General features: G+C 36.1%; 1 protein-coding gene across 1 annotated transcript; it reads right to left on the bottom strand.

Moving 5' to 3' along the window:
• Positions 1 to 9411: 9411 nt before the first annotated feature.
• On the bottom strand, positions 9412 to 19129 carry LOC144979376 (uncharacterized). Its single transcript, XM_078926025.1, has 4 exons — positions 18999 to 19129; positions 14935 to 15085; positions 13621 to 13762; positions 9412 to 10023 (listed from the first exon to the last, which is right to left on the bottom strand). The coding sequence occupies exons 1-4, from the start codon at positions 18999 to 19001 to the stop codon at positions 9999 to 10001; spliced, it is 321 nt and encodes a 106-aa protein (XP_078782151.1). The 5' UTR covers positions 19002 to 19129; the 3' UTR covers positions 9412 to 9998.
• Positions 19130 to 19346: the final 217 nt, after the last annotated feature.

Raw genomic sequence — 19346 nt, 5'->3', positions numbered from 1 at the left:
TTCTTTCAACTACATTGTGGTTCACAACAAGACTGGCTAACAAACCCCGTGAACTCTCGATAATTTGTAAGAAAATTAAGCTATCCAAAATCCTCTGTATGAGACAAGACATGGTAACTTATAAACATCGAGGACACACATGGAATAGCTCCGATATTGGGTTGAATAAAATCCAGAAAAAGTGTGGAGCGGGCATTTGTATCAATGATGATGAGAAAAATAGGGTATGGACAAGTGCCAGATGTAAACAGAGAATATAATGTCACGGGGTCAGTGCCAAGCTTAGGATACAATTGACACGACACCCTCCGCCTGGCCGGGAGAGAGAGAGGACAGCGAGCGGTGGCGCAACCAACGTCTTAGCTATCCAGCCACAAAATATGGCTTTCAAACTTAATATGTCTTGGGTAAGACAGTTTTAATGATATCAAGTTGTTGCCCATCAGCTCAAAACGGTAAATTGTCATGGGTGAACCGGGTACCGACAGACAACGCTGTTAATGGCCAAGTACTCATTTTACACCTGAGTACGGTGAGAGAATGTGAGACTGGTTACACACTTCGCGCGATTTCTGCTTCCCAGCATTGTCCACTGTGTTCAAACAAAGATTAGCTAAAATTTCCTAATGTTTTTTTTTTTTTACTACAATGCTTGAAGCTCAATGTTAAGTCACGGTAGAAGAAAGAAGAGGGGCGCATGATTGATAGAGAAGGGGAAGAGAGAGAGAGAAGAAGAAGAAGAAGAAGAAGAAGAAGAAGAAGAAGAAGAAGAAGAAGAAGAAGAAGAAGAAGAAGAAGAAAGAGAGAGAGAGAGAGAGAGAGAGAGAGAGAGAGAGAGAGAGGGGGGGGGGATAGAAAGAAAAAGAGGAAGGGAGAGAGAGAGAGAGAGAGACACAGGGAAGGAGAGAGAGAGAGTAAGAGAGAGATTAGCTTTATCAAATGCCTTTTTATCCGTTGTGTCCGTGGGAAATCTATTTTATACATTCAAGATTATCAAAGTACTTTCATGATTAACAGTTAATGAGGCGTTTAGAGAGAGAGGGAGAGAGAGAGAGAGATAGAGATAGAGAGAGATGAGTTTTATACATCTTGTTAAATGAGCCAAACTCCAGCCATACCATCAAATGACTCATTATCTATTGTATCTTTGGGTAAGACATTTTACAGACGCTATAACCCCAGTCAAGATGATCCAAAGCATTTAATAGCTTATGGTTAGTGAGGCATTTAACGACACACAAAGACAAAGAGACCGAGATTGAGAGAGAGAGAGAGAGAGAGAGAGAGAGAGAAAGAAAGAGAGAGAGATTGAGAGAGAGTGGGGAGAAAGAGAGAGAGAGAGAGAGAGAGAGAGAGAGAAAGAAAGAGAGAGAGATTGAGAGAGAGAGTGGGGAGAAAGAGAGAGAGAGAAAGAGAGAGAGAGATTGAGAGAGAGTGGGGAGAAAGAGAGAGAGAGAGAGAGAGAGAGAGAGAGAGAGAGAGCGTATCAACGTGTATTTATTTACAGGTTTGGTAGCCCATATTGTTTTTGTCTAATTTTTGTAATGGAAATACTCTCAAACCAAAGTGTACATATTTGCAGGTCAGATAATCCAAATTATTATGGTCTTATTTTTGTAATGGAAATACTCTCAAACCAACGTGCATTTTATGCAGGTCTGATAACCCTAATTTTTATGGTCTCATTCTTGTAATGGAAATGATCTCAAACCAAGACAAAATATTGTCCTTTACAATAATGTTAATTTTTTTTTTAAATAAACATAAAATTACATCCATAGCGGAAATGTGTCTTTAATGTCTATTCCAAGGGAAGACTGGAATAACCCAGTCGTCAACCGCAGTGCAGCGCCGATAATTGAGCTAGGGCAAGGTGACATGCTCAAGGTGACACAGGGCAGCTGCTGATGATCGAAAGACTTGGTACCTTTTGGGTAAGAAGCAAAGACCGAACCGCTGAGCCACGCTGCCCCTTAAAACCCATCCCAAATACCTTTCGGGTACGAAGCAAAGACCGAACCGCTCAGCCACGCTGCCCCTTAAAAACCATCCCAAATTGACGTTCTGTTGTCAAAGCTGCAAATATGTGCCCTTGGGTCAATGCGCTTCATCGACGACTCAAACTCTCCAATATGCCGTACATATATCAATTAACCAGTAGAGTTTTGACCAATCAAAACATGGCATTTGTGACACACCTTCACACATGGTCGGACAAGCATATTTGGTTGTTTATAAACAATAACGTGAATGAAATCGACATTTCTCTGATCATTTTTGTTGTTTTCATACCGCCAAATGTGTGACTAGTTCTCACACGATTTCTCCATCATATTATAAACGTTTAAATTTACACATAGTTGTGTGTGTTGTTTCTATTGATCAAGCGGTAGAACAGTGGGTATTTTACGTAGGCACATGCCATTGATAATAAAACCTGTGTAGTTCGCAATGTTTACCAATCACTGCAATTGTTTACATTACAGTCCGAGAGGCGCGGTTATCTAAGTGACAATTGGATTCAGTAGTCTGATGTCACGCCGCCCGGCAACGGCGTCCATCTTGGTTCTAAACAAAGAAAATCATTACTTTTTATTCTTCACGCTGGCGAGAACTTTTCATATGTCTTGTGATCAGAATGTGTAAAAGTCAAAACATGATCAAATGTATGTGTGTTTTTTTCCTCTGGATACCCGTTATGCTTGCCGAAGAAATATTTCATACGGCGTCCGCCATTGTTCCGATAATTTAGAGCCAGTTACTAAGTTACCATGCGTCATTACGAGGGAAGTGACGTTACGACTGTTGAAGAGTATTATCGTTACAATGAACATCGTTAGTTTGTGATTATCTCCATTACAACATTGAGCCCCTTATTACGGGTTATTATATAAAGGGGTTCAAGATAAACGTTTTGTCAAAAGACAGCAGACATATGCGTCCCCTATTAGAGATAGAAGGAGAAAGAACCACAGATAAATGGCTGAAGGCTCACAATGTAGAGATATCAGCCAAAATGGAGCGAAGAAGAAGAAGAAGAGAAATAGAGATAGACAGAAGGTGAGTAGGCTTGAAGGTACAACTTCCGTATGAGTGCACCCCAAGGAATATGCAGTAGCTAAGATGAACATGATATCAAATAAAACAAAAGGAATAACTAAACGTTTAAAACATTCAAATATTTATTATTACAGAAGAATTAAACGATTTATTAACGGAGAAGAACTTCGATATACTATTTATAGTAGAGACATGGCCCTCACAGTCTGGAGACGACCCAGTTGAAAAAGCTATGACACCCCCTGGGTACCAATTTAGATCGTATCCAAGGAAAGATCAGCGAGGGGTGGCATTGGCGTATTTTATAAAACAAAATTATGTAAACATGTGGAAATCCTCGAAATGCGCTGCAAAACAATGGAGGCCATTGATCTTAGATTATCCCTCCAGAATACAAGATACAACTTCAACTGCATCTACCGACCGCCAGCAAACAAGAAAAACAAAATAAAATTACCTGATGTTAGGAAGGAAATCAACGAGATGCTAACTTTGCAACACACGCGTCCTGGCCATTCAATTATACTCGGCGACTTTAATTTTCACTTCGACAACGTCACAGACACCGCTAAATTGCACTAGTCATTATCGGAGAACAACATGTGCCAGATCGTAACAACGCCAACCCACTCTGCTGGTCATATTTTAGATTGGGTAATTGTAGAAAATTCAGAGTTCCAAAAAACCAACGCCACCGTCGATTATCTCCCCTTTTCGGACCACTCCCTCATTTCTTTCAATCTTGACGTTTCAAAACCATGCCAAGAAACCACCACCACAGCAACCAGAAACATTAAAGGCATTAATTTGGACAATTTCAGAGGCGATTTAGAAACAAAACTTACTAAAAATTCAATGATTTCTCCAGACCAGTGGAATAGTTGTCTCATCGAAACGCTTGACAAACATGCGCAATTCCAAACAAGGACCGTCACCAACCGCAAGTATGCTCCGTGGTATACGTCGGACGTTAAAGAAGCTAAAACGAAGTGTCGGAGAGCAGAAAGACTGCTGAAAACATCAGGCCTTACGATTCATCGTGAAATATTCAAGAACGCATTTCGTGCCTGGAAGACAACAATAAAAAGGCAAAGACCACGTATTTTCTTTCAAAATTCGAAACTACTAAATCTTGTAAACAATTATTTAACATCTGCAATGATCTACTTGGACGTGAAAGATGCACTTCATTACCATCTACAACCAATCAAAGAGACTTGCTAAACACATTTGTCAACTTTTTTAAAGACAAAATCCATAACATTCGTTCAGAACTAGATCGGCATGAACCATTTATAGATACAAATACATTCTGTGGTACCCCTTTAGACAAGTTCCAACCAGTTTCACCTAGTTTCATAAACGAGTTGATAAAAAAAGCCCCCATTAAATCCTGCGACCTTGATCCCCTACCAGCACAGCTTTTGGCCACCTCCATCGATACATTATTACCATCCATTACATCAATCATAAATACATCCATACTGACTGGCGAAGTTCCATCGTGCTTTAAAAGTGCCCTCGTCAAACCACTTCTGAAGAAACCATCACTGGACTACAATATATTAAACAATTATCGTCCTGTATCAAATTTACCTTTTTGTCAAAACTTTTGGAGAAGGTGGTTCTTACACAATTAACATCTCATCTTAAGAACAACAGTTTGGAACAACCCTTTCAGTCAGCCTACAAACATCAATACAGTACTGAAACGGCGCTTCTTAAAATCTTTAATGACTTGTTATGTAATGCTGATGCTAACAATATCAATGTATTATGCCTTTTAGATCTTTCAGCTGCCTTTGACACCATTGACCATGACATTTTGTTAAGAAGACTAGAAAATACGTTAGGCATAAAAAGAATTGCCCTTAAATGGTTGACATCATATTTACAGGATCGATGGCAGACTGTCGTGGTGAATGGTGTTCAGTCAGAACAAGTTTTACTAAATTTTGGAGTGCCACAAGGCTCTGTTCTTGGCCCTGTCCTTTTTACTGTATATATGCAGCCCCTTTCTAGTGTGATATCCAGATTCAATCTGAGTTATCATTTTTATGCAGATGATACGCAAATATATGATTCAGCACCCCTTAGTAATTTACAGTTCTTAATACAACGAATTACGAGCTGTTTTAATGAGATTAAATCTTGGATGTACCACAATAAGTTAAAATTAAATGATAGTAAAACTGAGATTTTAATGTGTGGAAGGCCGAGTATCCTTAAACAGGCAAATAAATCACCTATTACTCTCGGAAATAGCACAATAGAATTTTCAAATAAAGCAAAAAACCTTGGCGTCATCATTAATAAAGATCTTTCCATAACAAGCCACGTGAATAACACCATACAATCTATGTACATAGAAATGGAAAAAATAAGCAAAATTCGTAATTTAATACCGAAGCATATAACAGAACTTTTAATTAATTCCCTGGTTTTATCTAAATTGGACTATTGTAACTCCCTTTGGGCGAATTTAGATAAAGACAAAATTAGCAAACTTCAGGTTGCTCAAAATAACGCAGCCAGGCTCATTGTACGCAATAACAAAAAATACCCGTCAGCAACTCTTCTTCTCCGTGAGTTACATTGGCTTCCTGTTGAAAAAAGAGTTACCTGTAAGATTTGTACTGTTGTCTACAAATCCCTGAGCACGAACAGTCCCTCCTATATTAAAGACCTTCTAAACATATATGTCCCCAATAGAAACTTGAGGTCAAGCAATGACCAATCAATCCTTGTCAAACCTAAGCCATTGCGTAAAATAGGTGAACAGTCTTTTAAATTTTCGGCCCCCCATTTTTGGAACTCTCTCCCGTCACACGTGAGATGCTCGGATTCGTTGACAACGTTCAAATCTCGCTTAAAGTTTTATCTTTTTACGTCATAATGTTGCAATATTATTTTCATATTTTGTTGTTGTTAAATTGAATTCGTATCACTTTTCCTACACACTTGTCTCACTGTAATATGTTTTGTTTTATATCACTGTAAAGCGCTTAGAGCCTGTGACAACGGGGTAAAGCGCTATATAAATGCCATTTATTATTATTATTATTATTATGAACGATACTTGCACTATTTTTTTTACATTGAGCTTTCTATAGCGCAATATCATTGAACATGCTCAAAGCGCTTTACATAGGGTCCCTAACCAACAGCAACACGTAACATGTAGAACGAGACGTGATGCCTATTTATTAGGTGATACAACAGAGACAACGCTGTTAACGGTCAGGTACTCATTTTACATATGAGTGCGGTGAGAGAATGTGAATAAAGAGCCTTTTCCAAGGACTTGACTATGCACCGAGCGAAGCTCGAACCCAAAACCTTCCGATCCGAAAGCGTATGTCTTACCACAAGTCCACATAGCCCCACAAATCGAAGGCTCGAACCCATGACCTTCCAATCCGAAAGCGTGTGTCTTACCACAAGTCCACATAGCTCCACAAATCGAAGGCTCGAACCCAAAACCTTCCGATCTGAAAGCGTGTGTCTTACCAGAAGTCCACATAGCCCCACAAATCGAAGGCTCGAACCCTCCGAGACAACGTACACATATTTTCAGGTCTGATAGCCAAACGCCATTATTGTTACTTAGAGATACTTAGAGATGATTTCCAGCACAGGTTCTCAATGATCCTCTTCGCTGGGCTCAGGTGTCATCTTTGTTTCTTCCGGTTGCCGATTACTGTGAAGACAGAATGTGATGCTAGCCTTGTAATCATAGAAGATTTCTTGGTTTTTTCCAATAGCTATCCAGTCTGTTCTTGAATGAGTTTAGTGAATTAGCACTGACAACTTTCTCTGGTAGACTGTTCCACACTTAAACCACTCTAACACCGAAACTATGCTTGCGCACATCTAGTCTGGCTTTTTGTGTGAAAAGATTCTTAGAGTTTCTTGTTAATCAAAATTTAAAAACATGGTTGGTTTGTGTTTATTTCCATTACAATTGAGCCCTTTTTTCGATTTATTTTAATATAAAGGTTCAAGATAACCGCTTTGTGCGGTTATGTGGTCTTGTGGTATGACACTCGCTTTCGGAACGAAAGGTCCTGAGTTCGAGCCTTGCTCCGCTCATAGTTGAGTCCTTGGAATAGGCATCATGTCTCGTTCTTTATGTTACGTGTTGGTTAGGGACCCTTTGTATAGAGCTTTGAGCACGTTTAGTGGATATTGCGCTATATAAAAGCGCAATTTTTATTTAAATACAATGAGAAGAAATGAACGAATTCCAAACTTTTTCAAGCAAAACCTTTTTTATTGGAAACACAAACCACATTTTACAAGATTTACAATACTATATAAATTCCATACTTTGTCCCATCCCTAGTGTTGGAAAACCCCATCTTTTCTTAGCAAGACCGACGTGAACTTATTTTCAGGTTTGATAACCCAATTCTTTATGGGCTCATTGTTGTAATGGAAATATCAACAAAAATAACAAAAACACAATGACGCAAAATAGTGTCCACTACAACAATGTTAAACTAGGCCCATAAGCGAGTTCGGATGTCAGACCTGCATATAAGTACACTTCGGTCAAAACAAATTCATTAAAAAATCTTTTGGACTCGTTGAATAAAATAAAAATTATTCTACACCTCCCTAGATAGAGTAACGCGTAATGATATCAAGTTTACAATAATAATGTGTGAGGTCAGATTGTCAAACACAAAAATTTCACTAAAATTAGATTCTTTAAAAAGAAGAATCATTATAGATTTTGAAAATGTCTTTTAATTCATAAGATGGCGAAATCAGAATCGATTAAAGGGTAGAATAAAAGATTTCCTAAATTACCCTCTTACGTTTTGGAATCGAACTTTGTTCCCAACGCGCATTCGCAAGCTGGGAACACATCAGGAATAGATACTTAGATAACCACGCCTCTCGGACAGTCATATAGATAACCACGCCTGTCGGACAGTCATATATATATATATATATATATGTATATATATATATATATATATATATGTGTGTGTGTGTGTGTGTGTGTGTATTATGCACATATATGCAGGTCTGATAACCCAATTCCTAGTGGGCTCATTGTTGTAATGGAAATCTCAAACAATGACGAAAAATATTGTCCATTACAACAGTGTTAACCTAAGCCCATAATTGCGTTTGGATGTCAGACCCGCATATGTACAATTCGGTGGGAATGTTTACAAATCTAACGAAAAATGAGATTTTATAATTTGGGAGAGGCTTTCTGATGTTGAAATGGTGAAGCAAATAATATTTTATAAACGTATCACTATAGACAACTTGAAATCATTGCAAAATAAATGGTGGTGTTGGTGTTATGATGATGATGATGATGATGATGATGATGATGATGATGATGATGATGATGATGATGATGATGATGATGATGGTGATGATGACAATCATTATGGTGGTGATGGTGACGATAACAATGATGATAATGCCGATAACAATGATGATAATGCCGATAACAATGATGATAATGCCGATAACAATGATGATAATGCCGATAACAATGATGATAATGCCGATAACAATGATGATAATGCCGATAATAATGATGATAATGCCGATAACAATGATGATAATGACGATAACAATGATGATAATGACGATAACGATGATGATCATAAAGGTAATAATGACAATGGCGGCAAAATAAAATATGTTTAAAAACGTTTCGGTGCTGTGACGTCTACATGTGATCTCTAAATGCTTGAACAACACAGTTGGTTCATCACACACGTGCCTAATAGCCTCAACAACAAAAGAAAGCAGTCCTTCAAAGCCATAAGCCCCATGGAGCCGGATTTTATCACGGTTTCTATAGCTTGAAACGGACAAAAGGAATTGGTTGCTACCCTTAGGATAGGACGACAGTCTATCGCAAAGTACTTTCGGCCAGATCTAACAGACCCAGCTACCCATTCACAGCTGGGTGGACAGGGGGGTCGGGAAAAAAATATTGACTGCACCCCGGATCGATCTCGGTCCCTTTGATTGTAAAGCGAGTGCTCTACCAACTGAGCTATCGGGACCCCCCTTACCTGAATACAAACTTTGTGTAAATGATCGTCCTCCGGGTTCCGAGTGATGGCATCTTATTTTCTAGACTCAATATAGCTATGCAGGTCGTCAATAAAGACCATCCATCCCCGCTCTTCTACGTCCTGCATCCAAAGAATCTACTTATTCATTCTACTACAGTAACTAAATAAATAATTATGCCAACTTGTAATTCAATTTGGTGCTTGGGGGGGGGGGGTCCAGATAGTTCAGTTGTTAGAGCACTCGCTTCACAATCAATATTACCGAGATCGATCCTGGGTGCAGTCGAGATTTTTTTTCTGACCCCCCCCCCCTTCCAATGTCTACCCAGCAGTGATTGGGTAGCTGGGTATGTTAGATCTGGCCGAAAGTACTTTGCGACATACTAGCGTCTTATTCAAAAGGTAGCAAACAATTGCTATTTTCCATTTCACGCTATAGAAACCGGGATAAACTCCGGCTCCATGGGCCTAATGGCTCTAATTGTCTACTTTGTTATGATTCAATATGAAACCTATTCATTATTAATACTCCAAATAACTGGTTACATACACACTTCCAATGATTTAGGATCAACAAATTAAAGGTTTTGATGTCACGACGTTTCTTCTCTATAGTTAACCATTCTTGCTTATTATGACAATGATGATGAGGATCATGATGATGATAATATGATGATGATGATGATGATGATGATGATGACGACGACGACGACGATGATGATGATGATGATGATGATGATGATGATGATGATGATGATGATGAATATGATGATGACGATAATGATGATGATGATGATGATGATAATGACGATGAAGATGATACTTATTATTGATTATAATAACTGATGTAGAACTGTGTTTAGTGTGTCTGTGTAGGTCGATCTAGCCTCCCCGTTTTCTTGGACAACTGTAGAGAGAGAGAGAGAGAGAAGAAGAAGAACAAAGAAAAGACATTAATTGTCATTGTAATTATCATTAACGTCGTCGTCGTCATCATCATCAACATCATCATCATCATCATCATCATCATCATCATCATCATCATCACCATCATTATCATTACCATATCATCATCGGGTGATGGGTGGGAGTTGTTCCAGAAAGCTTCAAGAAAGCATTGGTGAAGCCATTGTTGAAGAAAGCGGGACTTGACAGTGATAATTTTAAAAACTTTAGGCCTGTATCAAATCTACCATTCATTTCCAAAATTCTAGACAAGATTGTACTAAAACAACTTTCTTGTCACGTGAAACATAATAACCTCGATGAGTGCTTTCAATCAGCCTACCGGCAAAATCATATCACAGAAACAGCATTGATGAGAATCACAAATGACTTGCTGCAAATTATTGATTAAGGAAAAACCACCATCCTTAGTCTTCTCGATCTTTCGGCGGCCTTTGACACCATCGACCATGCCATACTACTTCGAAGGCTACAAGTTACTTTCGGCATATCAGGCACTGCTCTAAACTGGTTTGCATCATATCTTACTCAAAGAACTCAATCAGTTTTAATTGGGGAAGTAACTTCGTCAGAGCGTGACCTTCATTTTGGTGTACCTCAAGGATCCGTTTTAGGTCCAGTCCTTTTTGTACTTTACACTTCCCCTGTTGTGAGAATCTTAGAGCAACATTCTTTCGCTTACCATATGTACGCTGGCGATACCCAGATATATAGCATGTGTTTGCAATCCGATATAGTTTCAAAGATAACTGTTTACGAACAATGCATCAACCATGTGATGAGATGGATGTCTGCAAATAGATTAAAATTAAATGGCGACAAGACTGAAGCCTTATTCATTGCTAGTTCAAATAATAAGACAGATCCATTTACACTGGCACTGACAATCAACGATAATGACAAAATACAACTCACAACATCAGAAAAAAATCTCGGCATCACCTTAGAGAGTGATCTGTCTATGAACAAACATATTAACAATGTGAGAACAAGTGCTATCTGCATTCTAAGAAATATCAGAACAATCAGACCATTTATTAATAGGGAAACTTGCAACAAATTGGTAACATCTTTGATATTCCCGAAAATGGACTACTGCAATGCACTGTTTGTTGGTCTCACAAAGGACAAAATAAACAAACTCCAGAAAATACAGAACATGGCAGCCCGCGTTGTACTACAGAAAGACAGAAAAACTGCAGCTCCCGAATTACTACAGCAGCTGCATTGGCTGCCAGTGGACCAGCGGATTAAATATAAATCTTCAACTATCGTTTTCAAATGCCAGCATATCTCTCAAACCTCGTTGAACGGTATAACCCACAGCGATCACTTCGATCCACGAACGACCTCAAATTGAAAACACCCCGCTGTCGAGTGAAGGCTGGTGAACGCGCCTTTCAGCATTCTGGTCCAAGGTTGTAGAATTTACTACCACTAGAGATACTTTCTTCGTCTTCACTAGAGGAATTCAAGCGTCGATTGAAGACATTCTTATTCCGGCAGGCTTTCTTTTGATTATGTGTATAATTAGCGTTGTTCGTGTACTGTGTTAGGGCTTAATGATTAAGTTAATCTATGTTATGCGCCCAGAGCCCTCCTGATGAAGGGATGTTTGGCGCACTATAAATCTATACCATTATTATTTATTATTATCGCCATCATTACAAACATCATCATCTTCATTATCATTATCATTATCATCATCACCATTATCATTATCAAATCTATTTTTCTCCTTTGAATCACTCATCTCCAATTTCATGATGTTAAATATGCGCTAAAATAACACATTTAACTCACTCAACCCTAACACCGACCTATCGGTAGATTACTACTTACCCTGGCTATTTACTACATTTTATGAGCTTATTATACTATACACTATTTTTTATGACACTGTTATGATAGTGATAAATATCAAGTAATGTTTTTATACTTTTTACATTTATGAAAGTAAAAAAATATCTAGTACATTGAGTGATTTTAAACATTTTCCAAATTAAAGAAAAATCTTAGCTTAGTAAGTATAATCAATAGTAGTAAGAAAATATATATATAGTAGTAGTAGTAGTATAGTAGTAGTAGTAGTAGTAGTAGTAGTAGTAGTGTAGTAGTAGTAGTAGTAGTAAGTAGTAGTAGTAGTAGTAGTAGTAGTAGTAGTAGTAGTAGTAGTAGTAGTAGTAGTAGTAGTAGTAGTAGTATAGTAGTAGTAGTAGTAGTAGTAGTAGTAGTAGTAGTAGTAGTAGTAGTAGTAGTAGTAGTAGTAGTAGTAGTAGTAGTAGTAGTAGTAAGTAAGTAGTAGTAGTAGTAGTAGTAGTAGTAGTAGTAGTAGTAGTAGTGAGTGTGTAGTATAGTAGTAGTAGTAGTAGTAGTAGTAGTAGTAGTAGTAGTAGATATGTAGTAGTAGTAGTAGTAGTAGTAGTAGTAGTAGTAGTATAGTAGTAAGTAGTAGTAGTAGTAGTAGTAGTAGTAGTAGTAAGTAGTAGTATAGTAGTAGTAGTAGTAGTAGTAGTAGTAGTAGTAGTAGTAGTAGTAATCTTCGCAGTCTGAATGACGCTTGCTGAGAATTGTGTGATTCAGTCATGATCGATAAGTATAGCTTCTCTCTCCATCCATGTTGTTAATTGTTATATCACGTAGAAACATTTAACTCACTCAACCCTAGAAATTTGTGCTACTTTTCAAAACTGGAAAAAAATGTATTGAAGATGAGCATGTGCATAAATAGTATTATTCGACTACCATTAACGTATAAAAATTAAAAACAATAGCTTTGATACTAGGTCTTTAATTTGTCTCAGAAAATTATAATTCATAGGCATGGGGTAAAGGTAACCTGGGTAAACTGCGGATAAAGTCGGTGTTAGGGTTGACTGAGTTAACCGTTTAACTGCTGTACTCTGGAAACTTTCGTATTTAACAAATTGGCCAGAAAACTCGGCCTTCAAATATCGATCGATTTAAATGGCCATCATCTTAGCAAAAACTCTCATACCTGGGACTTCGCGAAGTCTGCTTTGATGACCCTGTTTTTGAGAGTTTTTCCCTATATGAAATTTATTCAAATCGATCGATATTTGAGGGACCAGATTTCTGGCAAAATTTTGAAATCGTGTTTTTGCAGTTAACTAGTTAAATATTAGCCCTTCCAAGTAGTAAAATATCCCAGTTTCTGGAGCCTTTACTGGTGCGGCTATGCTGTCTTGTGATATGACACTCGCTTTCGGATCTGGTGGTCCTGGGTTTGAGCCTCGCTCTGAGCCGCGCATAGCTGAGTCCTTGGAAATGGCTCTTTACTCAGATTATCTCACCGTACTTAGATGTATAATGAGTACCTGGCCGGTAATAGCTTTGTCTCTATCGGAAAAAATTGTAATATCACAAAATAGGCGTTATGTCTTGTTCTACCAATTACATGTTGCTGTTGGTCAGGGACCCTTTGTTAAGCGCTTTGAGCATGTTTAATGAATATTGCTCTATATAAAAGTATATTTTGCTATGGTGGGTTATAATTTAGCCAACAAATGGTACCTACTCGCAACAAGCCAATCCTAGTCCGTCCTCACATACACACTCAAAGCACCGATCCTTGTGGTACGCCCATATGAAATCTCCTGCCTTCATAAATGGTGGGTCCATTTTGGTAGGACAAAAAGACACTGGTTTTCCCTTGTCGTCTGGAATCATCGTAGAAATATATAAGAGAAGAAAAACACAGAGATTGTTGAATTAGATAGGAGGTGAAAGTGTATGGACAATACGTGTCGAATGCACAGCGAAAGTCATTTCATGTCCATCAATAAATTTATACAGCATGGAGGTGTTCAGTGCGCGACTTATTGCGTGTATAACTAAAGAGTATAATTGAAAAATTAGGGAGCTAGCTCCTTTATTTCTCACTTTGATGTTTTCAAAAATACACACCTCTGTGGTGTAATAGTAGCACGTCTGACCGGTAATCAGAAGATTTGAGGTTCGATCCTCATTCAAGGAAGACTGATTATTTGAGGTGTTTATTTTTTCTTGTATGTTAATTTCTTGCTTTATGTCAATGTTTCATATAGACTTCTTCAAATCTTAATATTAAAATTGCATTTTTAATCCCCGATAGTTTTGATGAGCAAGTTACTTCTTTTCTCTCTCTTAACGACGAAGCTCTTACGTAAACGATACAATATAATTACGCCATTCGGTTGTGACCGTTCAATACAAGTCAAAGCTGCTAGAAGCTGTGGACTGCAAAATGCAGGTCGGCGCATAGTGGAGTCCTTGGAAAAGGCTCTTTACTCTCACGGCTATATAAAAAAGCTCAAAAAAGAAGCTCAATATTTTATTTTTATTAATTTATTTCGTTCATTTTTCGTATTACTTTCGTATTACGTAATTGAAAACATAGAGTTAAATATTTTATTTAGTCTTTTTGTACAACAGATGTTTGGCAGAACAAGTTACAGTGCTAGACATTGTTGGTATTTTTTCTATAAAGAATTAGGAACTCGAGTGTTTGACAAATGGCAAATTTGTGGCAAATACGTCTTTTTTCTCATTTTCTGTTTGTTGCCAACCTCCTTCGATACATTTTCAAGCTCTAAACGTTATTTGAGAATATCACTTTCTGCATTTTAGAAAAGATCTTGAATGACGAAAGCTTATTTTCTATAACTTCATTCGGTTGTCAGGCCTCAATATCACGTGCACGTCGATACAAGAGGACCCCTCCATCCTCGCTAACTCACCTACAGTTGATGTCACCAAACACACACCCCCCTCCACCCCCGCCTTCGCCAACTCACCTACAGTTGAGACGTTGTCATCCCCCCCCCCCCCCACCCCCCTAAGCACAACTCACCTACAGTTGAGACGATGTCACCAAACACACACTCAAAGTCTATCCTGGCTATCGCCAAGGGAGGTAATGCGACAAGAAACAAATATAGTAACATGGTGGAGATGGTGAACATTTCTGATATGGAGTACATGGCGGTGATGTCCCTTGGTTTCTGATGGAAAGATTATATTATAATGATATGACGATGATGATGATGATGATGATGATGATGATGATGATGATGATGATGATGATGATGATGTTGGTGATAATGATGATGATGATGATGATAATGATGATAATGATGATGATGATGCTATAATATTAATAATGATAATAATAATAATAATAAATAATAATAATAATAATAATAATAATAATAATAATAATAATAATAAATAAATACAATAACAATAATAATACTTTTTTATTATTATTATCATTATTATTATTATTATTATTATTATTATTATTATTATTATTATTATTATTATATTATTATTATTATTATTATTATTATTATTATTATTATTATTATTATTATTATTATTATCATTATCATTATTATTATTATTATTATTATTATTATTATTATTATTATTATTATTATTATTATTATTATTATTATTATTATTATTATTATTATTATTATTATATTATTATTATTATTATTATTATTATTATTATATTATTATTATTATAATCAATATTATTATTATTATTATTATCACATTGCTTTTAAATTCTTGAATTGACGAGCTTATTCATCTCTAACTGAAATAACTAATCGGCCACTACAGACTGGTATCGTCCCCATTTGTTTTAAGACAGCTCTTACCATATCACTTTTAAGGAAATCCATAACGAGTTTAAAAAACAACAGACCCGTTTTAAATCTTCCCTCTTAGTTAAAATATCTTGGAAAAAGCAATTATTTTTACATTTAAAATCGCATGATCTATTTGAGCGATTTCAAACAGCTTATAGAGAAAACAGTTGCACCGACACAGAACTGGTAAGAGAAGAACATAATTTGAGTTTAAAGCCTGACAAAAATGAGGTGAACATGTTATGTGTGTTTGACTTGTCGGCTGCATTTGATACGATTGACCATAACATTCTGTTGAATGGAATCGAACGTCTTTTTGCTATCAAGAGATTGGCGTTGAAATGGTTCGAATCTTATTTAGTGAATCGTCGACAGACTGTTGTGGTGAAAAATGTCATATCATCTGATAATCCTCTAAAATTTGTTGTGCCACAGGGATCAGTGTTGGGTCTAGTTCTCTTTGAAATGTACATGAAACCCCTTGGATCAATTATTTCTGATTGAATCTAAATTACCAATGTTATGCAGTAATAGATAATTCTGTAAGTCAACAACTTCGACCATTTAGATCTTTTAATTAAACGTTTCCAGTCTTTATTTGAAAACATGGATGGAACTGAAAAGATTTAACGATAGTAAGACTAAAATAATATTTATCGCTAGGCCAGCAATTCTTTTAAATTTAGAGTGTGAATCAATCGTTTTAGGAAATAGTGTAATTGAAATTGCTAAAGTTGTTCAAAATTTGGGTGTATTTATTGATTCAGATTTTCTTTTACCAGCCCAGTAAATCATATCGTTAGGTGAATGTACATGAAAATGAGAAGAATACGTAGTGTTAGACATCTCATTACAATAGACATCTCTGCGTTGTTAGTTAATTCTCAAATACTGTCAAAGCTAGATTATTGCATTTCTCTGCCCTTTTCTATAAATAAAGACAAAATAAAATCCCTTTAGGTAGCCAGAACGTTGCTGTGATAGGAAGAGGTGAAATCAATCTGCATCGGGTTTGCTACGAGAACTCCACTGGCTTCCCGTTGGGAAACGTATAGAATATTATAAGATCTGTACTATTGTTTTTAAATCCCTCACCCTTATTGTCATGGATACATAAATGACATGCTTAACTCCTACTTCCCAGCCAGAAGCTGGAGATCAAAGTTTGAAAAATCTAACTGGAGATGAAAGTCTGATAAATCTAACTGGAGATCAAAGTCTGATAAATCTAACTGGAGATCAAAGTCTGATAAATCTAACTGGAGATCAAAGTCTGATAATCATATTCTTGTGAAGTCAAAAATAACTTGCAAAATTGTCGAGCATGCGTTTGAATATTCGGTTCCCAGTTATATAAGATTAAGATGAAGTAACGATGCAGAATTCTTTTTAAGAGCATATTGAAACTTTTCTTTTTACTATGTAACACTGTAGAATGAATTATGTTGCTTTGTTCTATTCTGTATGATTGAGTGGTTGTATGTGTGAGTGAAAGTTGTCACGTTATTATTATTATTATTATTATTATTATTATTATTATTATTATTATTATTATTATTATTATTATTATTTATTATTATTATTATTATTATTATTATTATTATTATTATTATTATTTTTTTTTTTTATTATTATTATTATTATTATTATTATTATTATATATTATATCATCATCATCATCATCATCATCATCATCATCATCATCATCATCATCATCATCATCATCATCATCGTCATCATCGTTATCGTTATTGTTACTATCACAGTCATGATACATCCTACAAACTAATTCAATAAAAGATAACCATTCCAGGAACACCTCAGCAATAAATGTGGAGTACTCTAACAAAATACATCTTTAAATATTTTTGCCTATAAAAAAATCATCCTTAAGATATGGACCGATTAAAATAACCATCATCAAAAAATCTCTCAAACATGGGACTTCTTTGAAGACTTCTATATATTCATTTTTATCAGTTATATACATACTCATTTATTTATTCATTTATTCATTTATTCAAATGATTATTCAATTATGTATTTGTTTATTACTTTGTTATTAAGTTGTATATTTATTAATTCCTTTATTCATTATTTATATATACTTTTCATTCATTTATTTATGTATGTTTATTATTTATCTATATTTATTCATTCATTTTATTCATTTATGACTTATTTGTCTATGTAGTGATATTACTATTTATTCATTAATTCAATTAGATGTGTATTTATTCATGTATTTTTTACTGATCTATTTATTCATTAAATCATTTATTATTCAATTTATTTAATCATTTATTTATTTATGTTTTAAGTGATCTATTCCTCTATTTATTTTTAATCTATTGGTTGATTCAATTATTTGTTTATTTATTTATCTATTGATTTATATAATTATATCGAGATTTATTAAAATTTATTTATTCTATTTATCTTTTTACCTATTTATTTATTTATTCATTTATGTATTCATAAAACAATGATTTATTATGATATCAGCTTCAGTTTATCAAAACAAAGATGAAAGGCGTGGACGTTTCGGGTTTTCCCTTCATCAACAACTAGAATGAGCAATAAGACACAAAACTCAGTTTTCACACGCAAAGGGACCGAGATCGATCCCGGGTGCAATCGAGATTTTTTTTTTCCTGACACTCCCTCCTCCTCCTCCTCCCCCTCCCCCTCCCCCTCCCCCTCCCCCTCCCCCTCCTCCCTTGTACATCGAGCAGTGATTGATAGATGAATCTATTAGATCAGGTAGAAAGTACTTTGCGTAAGACTAGCGTCCTATCAAAAGGGTAGCAAGCAATTGCTGTTGTCCTTTTCATACCATATAAACCGGAATAAATTCGGTTTCGATGAGCCTTATAGTACTGTAGGCCTAAGGGAGATGGTTATTAATTGGATGGGTGACAATTATTATGAAGCAAATCCACTTAATCGTGGTGACCTTTGGACGGGGTATAGATGCTGTGCGCTTGGCTAAGAAACTCACAAGATTGCCATCCGGAAAAATAACGGACCGACTCACAAAACGATGTTGTGTAACATTGAAAGTTTATAGTCTGGTTAATGCAGTTTAGTGAGAATTACTTTTAAACGAGGATGGTAAAAAAGCAATAACAAAGAGCTGAGTGACGTCAACTTCATACTATCTATAGTTTTGTTAGTTGACACGGTTTATCCGGCTGGCGAATGTTGTGAGTTTTTAAACTGCACGCATAGAATAAATACAAGTGCGCATGTTTACCATAATTAATGATGTTTTGTTAAATCCTAAACGAAAGTCAACTTCAGCTTATCCAATCCACATCATTTAGCGTGTGCAAGAATGAAAATATATTATAATGGGATGTAATGAAGACAGCTCACGACGCTTCCTTCATTGAGTGGTCAATGATTTGACGCATCGCTTTTATAACTGCTGGCGAGAGGTTGGCAAAGTGTGTTCGCGCGCTTTTTAATTCCCGCCCCCCGCCTACAAGTGCTAAACCACCCCCGAGTATCGAATCCGTTTTTACGTGTAAATCTTAACAATAATAGAACAGTAAAGTTTGCTGCCCCAAACGTAAACAAAGGTCGAGAAGCACGTGGCAAA

This window comes from Berghia stephanieae, chromosome 9 (assembly GCF_034508935.2).
Source record: "Berghia stephanieae isolate SIO BIC M18660-M18661 chromosome 9, UCSD_Bste_1.3, whole genome shotgun sequence".
Taxonomy (NCBI): Eukaryota; Metazoa; Mollusca; class Gastropoda; order Nudibranchia; family Aeolidiidae; genus Berghia; species Berghia stephanieae.
Note: the sequence above shows the minus strand (reverse complement) of the source record. Positions and strands in the feature narration are given on the sequence as shown.

Excerpts from the sequence above, each read along its gene's own strand:
- LOC144979376 (XM_078926025.1), bottom strand. Across the intron at positions 13,763-14,934 it reads TGACATCGTCTCAACTGTAG|ACGACAAGGGAAAACCAGTG; the intron begins GTGAGTTGTGCT and ends CGATGATTCCAG. Across the intron at positions 10,024-13,620 it reads CTAGGATTGGCTTGTTGCGA|TTGTCCAAGAAAACGGGGAG; the intron begins GTAGGTACCATT and ends CTCTCTCTACAG.